The 14,393-nt window shown below is 32.2% G+C and overlaps 1 protein-coding gene across 1 annotated transcript in view; it reads left to right on the forward strand.

Moving 5' to 3' along the window:
• Positions 1-14,393, forward strand: part of DPH6 (diphthamine biosynthesis 6) — a 196,570-nt gene that overhangs the window by 31,575 nt on the left and 150,602 nt on the right. Inside the window, exons 4-5 of the mRNA XM_014249736.2 lie at positions 11,985-12,058; positions 14,212-14,330. Coding sequence (XP_014105211.1) covers positions 11,985-12,058; positions 14,212-14,330 — 193 coding nt within the window. The remainder of the gene's footprint in view (positions 1-11,984; positions 12,059-14,211; positions 14,331-14,393) is intronic.

Raw genomic sequence — 14,393 nt, forward strand, 5'->3', positions numbered from 1 at the left:
GTTCCATACCTTTATTAGTTGGTTCTAATTAATAAGCTCTAAATATCAAATGTAGAAATGCTTTTATTGTAAGTGTGAGAATGTTATCCTTAAGAATGTATTATCAAGCTATTTTTCTGGCAAATTACCATATCTGAGCAAAGGTAGTCATGGACAACTTTTGTAGACTTTCATGTGGCTGCAGCTGAAAATGTGAAGTGTCTGCAATATGATCATTCAGCACATATATATTGCATTGAAATAATATAGAAAAGTACTTGTTTCTATTGTGACAAGAAAATATTGGAAAGAACCCTTGATTCTTTCTGATAAGCAGCTCAATGAAGACAAAAATTTGATTCTTCAAGTAAACTTTCTTAAGTTTGTCAGCATAATTTGATACTGTTTGGGAATGTTTCTCTTAAGACTTGAAGTCATTGCTACAATTTTCGTAATGCTAGGTGACCTTGCATTTTTTTCAAACACAATGATGGACAAATATCCAAACAAATGCACTTTATAAGAGAATCAAACCTGAAAATCATAATGTGGTATTTTGTGCTTCTCTGCAATCTGGGAAAGACATTATCAAAAGTTGCAATTTTTTCATCAATATAAATAAATGAAGCCATAGATGACTAGCATAAAATAACACTAAGTATGTGCAGAATTCTCTTTGTTTTGCTCAAGAAGCTTAAAACCTCAATGAATTCTTATTATGGGAAATGCAGTGTAGAGACTGTAGTTCTGAAACAGTAATTATTGTATCAATACTTAAATTGGAAGAGGATTGCTTCCAAAAATTAGAAGAAAATGTATATTAATGTAGAAAGTGAGGGATTGGTTTTTAAAGAATATTTTATCAGGATTGCTTTAAGTTTGTATAGGGCATAGTAGAATCTGAAAATCATGAGTATGCCTTCATTAAATTCAGTTTTATTCACTGTTTCTTATTCATGTGATTTCTAGTCTCAGCGTTATTTAGGCAAAGTAAATAACCTTACCATACCAACTTAATTTGATGAAACAAACATCAGGTGTTAAATTACTGAGATTCCTAGCAGTTTTAATTTCCAAACCCTGTTGACAGGTTTACAGAGAAGTAACAAAAATGTTTTTCAAGATTAAAGGAGGGTTCATGAGGTTTCTGTTCCAAGTACAAAAAGAAAGAGGCTTTTCTTTTGGACTTGTGTTTTCAATAGACTGTTTTCCTCCAGCACATTGTTTTTGAAAGTCCTGTGTTCTGCTTTTATGTAAGGAGGAGTGATTATAAGATCAGAAGAGAGGATTACTGGCAGTGCAGATAGTAAGAATATTTCTGAGATAGTTTATCTGAAACATGTTTTCATGGGGAAAAATTGAAATTTGCAGTATTTATTAGAGATATTTTATGAGTTTTTGTGTACTCAGAGTCCATGCCAATTATCCAGTCAATTATATGCTCATAGAAGAATAGCAGTGTAATGATTTAGTGGCTTGAAAATGTGTATATGAAATTCTGAAGAAATTTTTAGAGGGACTCAATTTGCCAACACTTGTGCACATATAGCAGAACAAGTGGCATTGATTCATGCAGGAAATTTTCAGGTGAAAATTGTCCACCTTTCTTTGACCATGATGGCCAACAGTTTTCCATTAGAATAATGCCAAATGAAATGTAGTAAATCTTACTTCCTCAACTATGCCTTTCTTTTCATACACTCATTATCCGGTAATTTCACCTTCACTCGTGCCACTATAATAATATTTGTTATAATAGTTTTTCTATATTCCTAAAAGGCTTTGGCACTTTGTGAGAAGGTACCATTTTAAGGTAAAAAACCTGTGAAAGCTTCAGGGTTTTTAATTTGTCTGTCAACAGTTAATTTTTTTTAATTTATTAGTCACTTAATTACTCTACATGTACTTCGGTGTTACAGTTTTTGTGACAGTTCAGGAATGATTGAACATCTTTTGCATCTTCACATTATTAATTAGTTATAAAGTATGTTAATGTTACTGGTAGACATGACTCAGCATAAAGGTAGATGTGAATTAGCTGTTTGTAAGAGTAGGTTACAAATCTACAGACTTACTGATAAAATGTCTTCTTTTTCATCAAGGAACTATGAAGTTAAAACTTTGTTTTTCATGCTTGTCATATTACATATTTTTTATTCAAGTACTTCAGATTACTGAATGCGTTCAGTATTTCAGGCAAGTGGTAATGAACACTTTTTACTGTGTTTGCATGACTTGTTCAAATATTGCATTGAATAATTTCATGTCTTGATCAGGCTTAAATTTATTTTTTCTTACAGAATGTGATATTTTGCTCCAGCACAGTATGCTCCAGGTGTTACTTCTAAGAGGCTAGTTGCTGAAAAGCTAAGTTTAACAGTATAATTTTGGTGGAGAGTTTGATTTATAAATACTTTCAAGAGCTCTTTTCTACAAATACTGGATGTTGCAAAGGCTGAACATTCAGTATTATGATAAACAGTAAAGGTTTGTACAGTTCTTTGGAGTTGAAGTCATAAGAAGAGTATAAGCAAGTTGTCCTATTGAGAATATTTTTCCTTTTAAGGTAGGTAAAGTTCAGTGTCAATGTGAAAATGCATCTATATGCGAGGGCATGAGAGTGTGGGTATATGAGTGCACCTTACATAGATTTACCTTACAATGTGAAATGCAGTTTTGAAAGATGTAGTATATGGAAGAATGAATTATCTAAATGTATATAAACATATCTACTTATCATACTTGTTAGTGTCAGTAAAATTGACTTATTTAACTGGAAATTCTTACATGATTTAGAATGTGTAAAAATAAACAGGCAACTACCTTGCTGTCACATTGTGGCATCTAAGAGTGAATTTTACAGAAATAAAAATGATAGTTTTTTTCCAATTTCTTTACAAGACAACATAAGGGAGAAAAAGATTTGGTTCTAATGGACAAAATAGCTTATTTTCATTTAAGAATGTTTTTCTACCATATTTCTGAGCCTTGTGCTGTTGCAAAAAGGAAAAAAAATGGAAAAAAAAAAAAAGGAAAAGTAGGTATCACATCATGCCTGCAGCTTTACTTTCTCAAAAAGGACTGTTTGCTTATAGAATTACTAACAAAAATCAAGTTACTTTCATACCTCGATATTTTCCTGAATCCTGAGTTCTGAAATACTTCATTAAATAACATTGCTTTGACAATACTCATATAGAAATAAATGAGACCAGACAATTTTTGTATGATATTTTCCTAGAGTAGCTTCCCTCAGTGGAAGTCTGTTAATGACTTGGATGCCCCAAACCATGTTGTATGCCTCAGATAACATGAGTAATAGAGTCTGTTTAGTTTGTAGATGTTGTACTGGATCCATGTCTTGTTGGTGTTCATTGTGGAGGAGTACGTTGCCATTAGCATCTAGAAACTGGTCTGCATGGAGGCTGTGTGGTCAAAGTAAGGGAAAAAGACCTTGTGTCTATATTCAGAAATTTAGTTTAAGTCTGGCTTTTGGCTCTTACAGTTTGTTAAAGATACTATTTAAAGAAGTCCAGAAATTGAATTCTGCCTGTCTGAGGTCAGAGTATGATGCAAGTGAACTGAGTTTCATAATCTAAATCATGAAACTTCTCTTAACTAGAAACATACAAACTAATATTCCTTTGACCTTCCTCTTGATTTAGTAAGTGGTTTGTCTTCAGCAAGACATTGATCTGAGACATAATAATATAGGCCAGTACCTGCCTTCATAACACAAATAATTTAATTTTTTTTTCATTCTGAAGTGCTTAGACATGTTGGTATGTTAAAAACTTAGCTTTTAAATCCAGTCACAGATTTGAACTACTAATTCTAGATTACTATAACTGCTCTTAATTGCAAAATAGTTCCACATAAAATCACCAGCACTTAAAATATCCAGTGTAGCATCAGAACAGAAATATGCAACAGGTTACTTGACTGTTTTGTAGTTGTTCACTGGCATGTTGTTGTTCTGATGTAATGTCATTTGTTCAATCTAGAGTTGACTGTTCATGTTAATTTTGATTATTGAATTAAGTAATCAATCTTTGTGGAGGTGATTTTATAAATAAGATTTCCTGAAAGAAGTGTCTGCAGGCAAGTTTGTTCTGTAATTATTTGAATATTTAAGAGCTGGAAGTCCCAAAGGTGAATCTGACATTTATTTGAAGCTAATTCTCTGTGTAAAATGCAATTTAAAAAAAAAAAATTTTTTTTTTTGTTCAGCTGGAGACTTTTGCTTCATTGTCAAAGTCTTTGTATCCTGCCTCTGTGGCTGGAATGTAGGCCTCAGTTAGCAGTTACTCAGTTAATAGGTTTAAAGAAAACAAAAACAGTGCTGTGGAAAACTCCAGGTAGCCTTTAAAATAGTGGATGTGCGTTGATTTTTATTTTAGTATTCTATGTTTTTTTTCTAAAATTTATTATATTAAATATTACCAAATGCCTACTGGGTTTAGTATGACTTTTTTTAATTGGAAAAATGAATCAATTAATCAAAACTAAATAATTTAGAAAAAATTCTTCTGAAATAGTTTGGGATCTAAAACGATGTAGCAACTTCATTGAATTCTATGAAAATAGTTAATATATAAAATATAAAATTAATTAATTAATTATTTCTAATTTCTAAGACTGGTTTTTCACTTAGTAAATGCAGCTAAATGGAGAGCCAGTATATCAGGAAAACTTGCATTTATGGTGTGGTATATGTTTATAGTGGAAGATTTTTCCTTTGGTGGAAGATTTTCCATTTCTCCTGTTTAGAACGTAGCTCTAGTCTTTTCAATATGCTTCTGTTTGATATTAGACTTTGAGAGTGGTATTTCTGTCTCTTTTGCTCTTTCCTTTTTCCTTTTCTGTGGTGTGTATATTTGATTATGTGCAAACCAATGTATGCCTGTACCATCTCCCTTAACATTTGGCAATTCTAGGTAGTAAGAGGACCACATCCTAATTAAATGTGTTTATTGTGTGATTGCAGTCAGATACTGAAGGAGCCCCTACACTGAATTAATAGAAGGTGGGTGTGTGGGTATGGGTGTGTGCGCGTGGGCAGTGTTTCAGTAATTGCATTTGTAAAACTCTTGAAGTTAGGCAGTCAGTTTTGCTTAAAGGTGGGTGTTAGGGTGCCTATGTCCTATGAAGGGCATTTGTACAAATGTGTCTAATTAGCTCTTAAGGTAGATTAGTTACAGAATATTATTAGCCTTGTATAGATACCATTATTCGGTAATTTACTTCCAAAGCAAGTGAAGATAAGGCCACTGAATACTTCTGAACTTCATAATGAGAGTGTTCACACAGGGATTTCATTTAAATCCACATTATATTATTTCCACCTGATTTTGGAACTACTTCTCCTAAGGAAGTGAAGGCATGAGATATATGTGTTTTGAGCTCTCAGTGTGCAAGACAGGAAAGTCCCTGATGGTGTGTAGTTATCTGCAATCACTGAGATGATCTGTGTGATTCGTAGCTAGTCTTCAGACCCTTACCAAATAGTGGGTTTTCAATTTGACATAGAGTTATTATATCCTTATGTCTCAGGAATATTTCCATACTGTCTTTGATTACTTGCAGCTGCATCTGACATATCAAAGCTTAGAAAAAATCATATTCTCTGTTTGAAATCATTATAACCAGTGATCTTAGAAGGCTTCACAAATTTTAAGGCTAAGCTCATATTTAAGAGTTTTCCACTCAAATAATTGTAGAAGCCTAAAGGTCCTGTTACTAAGGTATATATTGTCAGTCACCCACCTGCAAATATGTTGTGCTTTAATTTGAAGTTTTGCAAGTGTATGGTAATAGTTATTTAGGCACAAATATCCTTAAATATTAATTTAAGTATGGATAATGGTTTTCAGTTATTCATACAAGCTTTAAGAAGGATATTAACTGGAAAGACAGTTTCATTTAGAGACTATATTTTATATCTTGGTCATAAAAAATGAACTCGTGTGTGACATAGCTGTGAAGCACACAATAAAAATTAAATCTAGTTTAACCATTCTTTTGATGTTTATACCTCATTTTCTTAAAAAGATCTGTTCTACACAGTAAATTTTGAGGAATATTCTGTGTTTTTCTGAATGGCGGTGCTCAAATTTTCTTGCAATACACATGAATAGACATATATAGGCACAGGTCTAGCACTTCATTTTTCTTTGTTAATATTTTGGCTGTTGTATGCAATATATCATTTAAGATAGACATTATTAAGGTGGTGAATAGCGCTGTGCAGTGATATGCTTAGCAGTAACCTTTACTCATAATGTGATATTGTCTGTATGTCTTATTTTGTTCAGCTTTCTCTGGCACTGATGAAGCCTAAGGCTGCTGTTTCTTTGAGTTGGTGATAATTTTTTATCTGATTAACTGACACATTTAGTTGAAATCAGACACAGCCCTTAGGCTGGGCATGGATTTAATTTAAAAAGTATCAAAGGTTTGCACTGTGTGCTGTTTAATCATCATGTTTATCAGGCAAGGAAAAATTACCGGAAGGACCATAGGGAGAGGGTTATCTTAAGGAGCAGTAACTTGGGAAATTGATAATAACTCTGAGGTAATTTACAGCTAACTTTTACATTCATTAATATAACATTTCCCACTAATAGTTACAGTGCATGTAATATACTAATTAAATTGAAAACATTAGCACTAATTTTCTTTTTGCTGAACTCTGAAAGGGTCAGGCAAAGACATTAAAATATGAAATTATAGAAAACCTCCATACTGATACCACTGCAATAAATTTTTTACTTAGTAGTAGAATACTTCTACCAATAGTATATACTACAATGCATATATAGTAATTTCCTCAGATTGCTGTTACTATCATTAATTGAAAAAAAACAAATTAACAATGTGCTAGTGTAAATTGATTTTACTCTTCTGTTTATCTTCTACTTTAGCTGTGAATCTGTATGTTAGAATTGTACATGGATATAACAAAGGCACCTTAAAAACAGCAGTGATGTTTTGGAGCTTTCACAAAACTGCTAAATTTTTTATACTATTTCCTGATTGGAAGTGCAGCCAACAAAGAAAGAGCAGCAATTTTGAATTTTGTTGCTCCTTAAACTGTTTAAAATAATAAATTACTTTAAAACTAGGATGCCTTAAACATAAATCATGTGGTTTTGTACAGTTTACAGTTGCAATGATCAATTAGCTTTTCTAACACAATTGTATATGAAGATTGTTGTTTGTCCTCTGAACAGGACTAAATTAACTGTTATAACAAGATATAGAATAATGGTGTCATTTCACTTACTATTAAAACAGCCAATAATTATCTTAAGTACATTTAAAAAAAGCTACTAAAAATGTCTTATTTAGTTGCTTTTTAAAAGTTTCTTTTTCTACCTGCCATTTGAAATGAATACTTTTTGTAGCTCTAAAGGGGAAAAATAAATTTTAAAATGTCATATGGAAAATAAGACTGTTAGCATCTGTGTACATTTGTATTTAGCATCTGGTTTTATGTGCACATTGCATATTTTATGTTGTAATACTTTATGACAAAGTGTATTGTACTGAGTATAAGTGCTTTCTGAATTATCCAAATATTTCAGAGAAGCAGTTTATTTTTATTTTAGAGTTGCCTATTTCACTAGAAATGTATTAGTAAAGTTTAACATAGGAAAATCATCGCTTAAATTAACAGTATATGATGCTTTTTAAAATAATATTTTAAAAATCCACTCAGCCCAAGAAAAAACACCTTCTCATATTAACTTTACTCAGATGTTTTTCTGTTATCTGTTAATTTTTATATGATATGGCATGTAACATCTTTCCTTCTGAGTTTACCCAAATTCACTTCCTCAGCTTTTGAGTTGAGTGTAGATCTCTGATATTTGCCTGCTAGATGTCAGCTTTATTTACCCTTGCTGAGTGCAGTTTTGTGAACATGCTTTTAATGGTACCAAACCTGATCAGATTCCACATTAAAAGTGAAGGCACTATTGATTCTGGGATGGATTCTCTGCTAACCATGATCAAATCTTAGTCAAACAAAATGCTATCTGTTTGCAAGGTGTCCAATAACTCTTTCAATACCAAAGAGTAAGTCCAGGGGAAAAGAAGCTTTCAGTTAGTACTCCTTGCATGCTTCAACTGCTGAGCTTACATATACTGTGGGACAAGGCTTTATGTAAATTTTGTCTGTTGAGGAGTTTATGGAGGTTATTAGACCATAATTTTTTTTTCTGTTTTATCTCATACTCTATTTTTCTTCCTTTCAAGTCTTCTTATTTCTTGAATTTGCACCAATCCAGCCTTAATTTGTTGAACTGGACAAAATAGGGGGATTGAATTTATTCCATTTCATGGTATGTAGGTATAATAATTAATTCTCTCATTTCAAAGCATATATTACATTTATTGGTGTTTCTCCTTGTGGAAGCTATTGTTTGGACAGTGGTGGAAGTTTATATTTGGTCTTTATCATGAGAAGAACTGAATGAAAGGGAGATGGTGATAAATAACTACCTGTGAGAATTTTTTAAGCATAAATGCTAACCACAACTGCAAAATGACATGATGTACTGCCATTTCAAAAGTTAAATTAAACTTCAAAAAATTTCAAAAATTAAAACTTACACATTATCACAGGAAATAAACCAGAATAAGTGCAGACAATCTTCTGTGTTATTATTTAAATCAGATTTAACATAAGTTGTAAGCAAGCAGCCAATAATAGTCTTGTTTTTGCATTACTAACATCAAGATAAATTGCATACATGTGTACATATTTGTGTTTGCGTGTATATATATATATATATATATATATATATATATATATGCATTCATAATCATGCACATTCAATGTGTTAGATTTGTACAGTAAAAAGCACCCAAACAACCTCAAAACAAAACCTATGAGTAATCTTCTTGATGCATGTTTCAAGTTTGGACCATTGTTTCAAAGATCATTTAGGATATGTTTTGTGACCTTCTGTGGCTTTTAAAATTCCCTTATCATAGGATGCTTATGAAATTTCCCTGGACTCATGGCTAGAATTTTTTAAATCCCAAACAAAAAGGTTTGTGCAATAGATCATTTTAGTATAGAAGCATTGTGTTTGTATAAGAACAGAACATTTAAGTCCCTACTTCCATTTACTTTAATTTTTAATTTGAGGGAGTTTTCTTAGCAAGTATCTTTGCTGATGCGTATATTTTGTCAGAACTTGAATAAAAAATATGTTTATGGCTCTGTGAGCTTGTTAAAATGTATTGGGCAAGTCAGTTGCCATCTTCATGGATGAACAGGGGATTCTGTAAATCTGTCCATTTGGGAAATCAGATTTCACTCCGTATTTGTTTATTATGAGGATACCATCTTTTGTTTTGAAGTTTATGCTATAGTTACTCTCTAATATCCACCTATTTATTTCTCATTGTTAGAGAAAGAAGAGTGTACATAGTGAAAATATGTATAAGAAAATACAATGAAAATATTGTGGTAACTACAGATCTGCAATGCATTGTAATAAATATTGTGATGATAATAAACATCTTATTTGTTTTGATGAGGTAAGAGAAATGTATGTGTTGCTAAACAGGTTGCTCAGAAAGTTGTGGATGACCTATCACTGGAAATGTTCAAGGCCAGGTTGTATGGGCCTTTGACTCAACCATTCAATGATTCTGTAATAAAAGAATGTGGAAAACTGTGTATGATTGATGTATTTATGTGGCCATAGAGATTAATCTACTTGTGAGACAGCAGTTGTATACCCTTCTGTTTGTTTGTATCAGATACTTCAAAAACATTATTTACTGAACTTAGCTGATGGCATAGTTTGCCTCTGGTAACTTAGAACTGTGATGAATTAATAACATAAACAAAAATATAGGCAATATTTTCGGACATGTTGGTTGATGTGTGCACACTGTGACAGAGGACATTTTGAAGGAATTCCTAGGGTTATTATTCTTACGCAAAAATAAAAACAAACAGTATTTATCTTGCTAACATCAGTCATGTTTTCCAAGACTGTTACACATCTTTCTAACCTTTTTAAAAAGAACATTAAAGAATGCAACTGGACTGCAATTTTAGCAGTAGACTGCATATTAAAATAACATTAAATAAAGGAGTACAGACAATACATTTTAGATATATTTGAAGATTCAAGAAGGCTTTATGGATCAATTGATCAAATTTATTTAAGAAAACTGTACGTGAGCAACTCTGTTTTTAAGAAATGTTATTGTAGATGGGTAAGTTAAGTTGAAGTATCTGTGATTTACCTTTATGCTAGAAAGAGCTTTGAAACACTGCAGAGAAAGCTCAAAGGGAAGCAGAAATAATATAGTATGGATAATAGTAATAATAATAATGATAATAATTATTGGATCCATCATTGAATAATGAACAAGTGACAGATAAAACTAATTTTTTTTCACTCCCACTACTTCTAGATATGTGAGAAACATCAACCTGAACACTATTTGATTTGGCATTAAGCTTAATATTAATGGATCTATGCATTAATGACTTGGGGAAGTACATAATTTAAATAGTGATGTATTTTTTAGAATACCATATGTAGGACTTCTGATAAATACAGTTTCTTACATCTGAAATTTATATTGGGTGTGAATAACTTAGGAATATTGTTGGGCAAATATGAGTTGAGAATTAATGTAAAGAATAAGTTAATAGATTAGAGGGAATAGAGGAAGAATATCCCAGACAGGCATAAATCACAACATTTTTATATTATAATTCTGAATAAAACACCTTCTGTGTAATTTTATTGATAAGAAACAGGAACTGAATTTTAAAGTCAGCAGACATCAGGCAAAGACTGATTTGATTTTGAAATGTGTAACAATGACTTGGGCTACGATTCAGGAAAATGATTTACCTAAATTGCCAAGGATTGCGGCTTATCCTTTGTTCCCCACTTTGGTTGGGCAGCTGATGTGCATGTTGCAGTCAGAATTGTCCTGACCTTTACCAGGCAGAAACTCCTGGTACAGTCAGCAATGCTTCATCATCCAGCTGATAAAGTCAAGGGGTGGTTCACTGCTCAGCTTGCTTGGTCAAGGCTAAGCAGGGGTTCTGAGATCAGAGTGGGCCAAAGGAGAAAGACAGGGGCAGGATGCATCATCACAGGTATATAATTGAAAACTCTGTTGTAAAATCTTGCTGAAAACTTCACAGGATTTGGAACAGGTCCAGAAAGTAAATCATGCTGTGTAGTTATGATTGACCTTGATTAAAAGAGGAAAACAACTTTTACTGGTCTAGATGAAGCAAAATTTAGGAAAAGAAAGTTCAGCATATTAATTGGGACTCAAGCAGTTTGAAAAATGCAAGATCTCACAAAATACTGGAACTATGTGCATTTCAAAATGTTACATTCTTGGCAGGCTTACAAGAAAAAATAAATTGTTTGTTGTACCCTTTTTTTGCTTAGGTAATTTAAATGAGACAGAGAAAATGTGTCTTGGAAAACCTTTTTTTATAGCAGAATTTTTATAAGATGATGTTGAGTAAATTTCCTGTGAATTTTCTTGTTCTGGTCTTAAAGTGAAAAAAGTAATCCACACTCTCTTGTGCTGTGTGCCATGGAAGAACCAACAATTCATTTAATTGTATGATGTATGTTGCTGATAATTATTTGTAGGCAGGATAGCTAACACCTCACTTATAGGGAAAAGCTGGAAGGAATTTTCAGGATGTCTGGTAAACTTTAGGATAATCTGTTATGTCTGATACTTTTCAGTTGCCTTGGTTATTTCTTTTCTAGAATGACTTGACTTGAGTCAAGTAGACTGCTTTAGAGTAATAACCATGTAGTAGATCAGCTAAGCTGCTCTCTTCTGTGGAAGAATTGTATTCCAGCATGTTCTGTTCTGTGTACTGGACACAGAAAATAAAATATTCTTGGTTGATTCTGCAAGCAGAGATACTGGATCTTTACAGCTGAAACCATTATATACTGCTGTCATTGATATTCCATGTTTCTTTTCAGGACAAAGAAGGAGTAGAGGGTGTATCTGTGGGAGCCATTCTTTCTGACTACCAGAGAGTTCGAGTGGAAGATGTGTAAGAAAATATTAATCTTTTTCATTATACACATTCTGGAGAGTGGTCATCTGTTTTCTAACTCAAATTTAAAGCAGAGACAGTTGCCTGACTTCTCACGTTCTGCGATACCAAATGCATCATATTCATTAATATAGGCATTTCTTTTTTTCTTTTATTTTTCTTCCCTTTTTCCCCCCTGAAACCGCATGTTCATTAGGAAAAATCTAGTAGAGACTATACCAGAGTTTTTAATTGCTCTTCAGATCTCTCTTCAACTGTTAAAAATATTTTGAGTTTTGGTATAAAACTATGGTATAAATGGTATAAAAATAGTTGAGTAGCTTCAGTTCTTTGATTTTAATGGGAGACTCACTTACTTCCAATGACTACAGTGTTGTGATCAAGTCCCCTTTTATTTTTTCACCAGTGTTTTGATACAGAGGAATATCCTGTGACTTGTTATCAGAAATTAGATACAAGAGAATCTTTCTGTGCATATCTTCCCTTAATTCCTTAAAATCTGAAATTTGTTATTTCTAATCAGGAGTTTCCATTTGTCATTCCTATTGTGCACAAAAGTCTATATAGATTGTGATTATTTTAAGAGTCTTAATTAAAAAAGAGCATTATATAATGATAGTTGTGTCTGTTATGTAGGCCAATATTTGATCTGAAAAAGATTTTCACTGTACATGTCTGATGAAATGCAAAACCATCTTGTGTTAAAAATTAATTATAGTTTCATGAATTCATTATTTGTTGATGATGAAAGCAAGTATCTGGAGACCTTTATGAACTGTAAGAATGGGAAAATTAATGCTATGCCAACTCAGCTCACGTCAGCAAGTTACAGAGCACATTTGTTTTCTTTACAGCTTACATAGATAAATTGCAGTCAGAAATAACTCCTTTTTCTTTTCGTTTTTACTTAAACATTTTAATAATTGCCTCACATGCTAGTAGGATAAAAAAAGGTCACTTTTGTTGATTGTGAGTTTTACGTCTTTACCACAGCTAAAAGATTGACAGGAAATCACAGTATTTCAAACAGGCCTGATTATTTCCAAGGTTGCTCAGTAGTAAAATACTTTACATTGATTTGTAGATTTAGCCCTTGCAATAAGGTTGTTTCATATGAGCCATCCCAGTTAATTCAGGTAATTTTTTAGGTGAAGTTAGGTACCTAAATAACTACTTTACGTTCAGAGCTGCTAAATGGTTCTATTACAAAACTTACTGCGCTGTTAAAACATACCAAAGTAATAAGAAAACCAGTCGGATTATATGAGTGCTACCTATGCAGTTACATGTCAACATTAAATATACATTTAACTATGTATTCTTGACAGTCATACTAATGGGTCTATCTAACGTATGGAGGAATGCCCATATATGTGAGAAAGTCCATGTATTAGAAAAAACATGATAATTGACAAATAAATGTGAATCTTAAGTGCTCTGAACTAGTGCCATAGTTAAATGTTTAAGTTTTTCAGATCTAGACCTTACACATTTACTCACCAACTGATGATTCTTGACAATTTAAAGAAACATAACCTATCAATAATGCAAATTAGTGATTAATTAATATGATAACCAATCAAATCCTGTGTATCAAATGCTGTCTATATATGATATGTATCAAAACAAATTATTAACTTTACAGTAACAAGTTGTTAATTTGTATCACAAGCTGTATATATTTCCCTGAATGATTGTTTTCCTTGGGTGTTGATCCAAATCACAGCAACAAATTCAGCATGTTGCACTAGTGACATGTGCCACATTAATCACAGAGCAGTAACTTTGTCCTTAGCTGTGTTCACAAAAGTGATGACTTCCTAAGGTGCTAATTGCTTTATGTCCCAAAAGGTTTAGGAACACATTTTATTATGGCTTTACTTATGTTCCCGTGCAGATCTGTTTACCTTAGTGAGTTGCATATTATGTAGACGAATTATGGTCAGAAGAAGTTTATTTCTATTTTTTTTTTAAATATATATATTATACTTAATGCTTTTAATGAAATATATGAATAGTAAAGTGGTGTAATTGAAATTATAGAAGAAAAAATATTTCAGGATAAGAAAATAAATAAATTTTCATAAAATTTAAATTAATAATACTGTGTAGAAGCATAATACTTATCCAATTTGTGGGTTTTTTTTAAGGTGCAGAAGGCTTAATCTTCAGCCTTTAGCTTACCTCTGGCATTGGAACCAGGAAATACTGCTTAAAGAAATGATATCATCTAATGTTCAAGCCATAATCATAAAAGTGGCAGCTTTCGGTACGTATTCAGATTCTGATCAACAATGATTACTGAAATTTTCCATGGACAAATCCACTACAT

This window comes from Pseudopodoces humilis, chromosome 7 (genome assembly GCF_049639895.1).
Source record: "Pseudopodoces humilis isolate 2021_Gansu_Grassland_sample_001 chromosome 7, ASM4963989v1, whole genome shotgun sequence".
NCBI lineage: Eukaryota > Metazoa > Chordata > Aves > Passeriformes > Paridae > Pseudopodoces > Pseudopodoces humilis.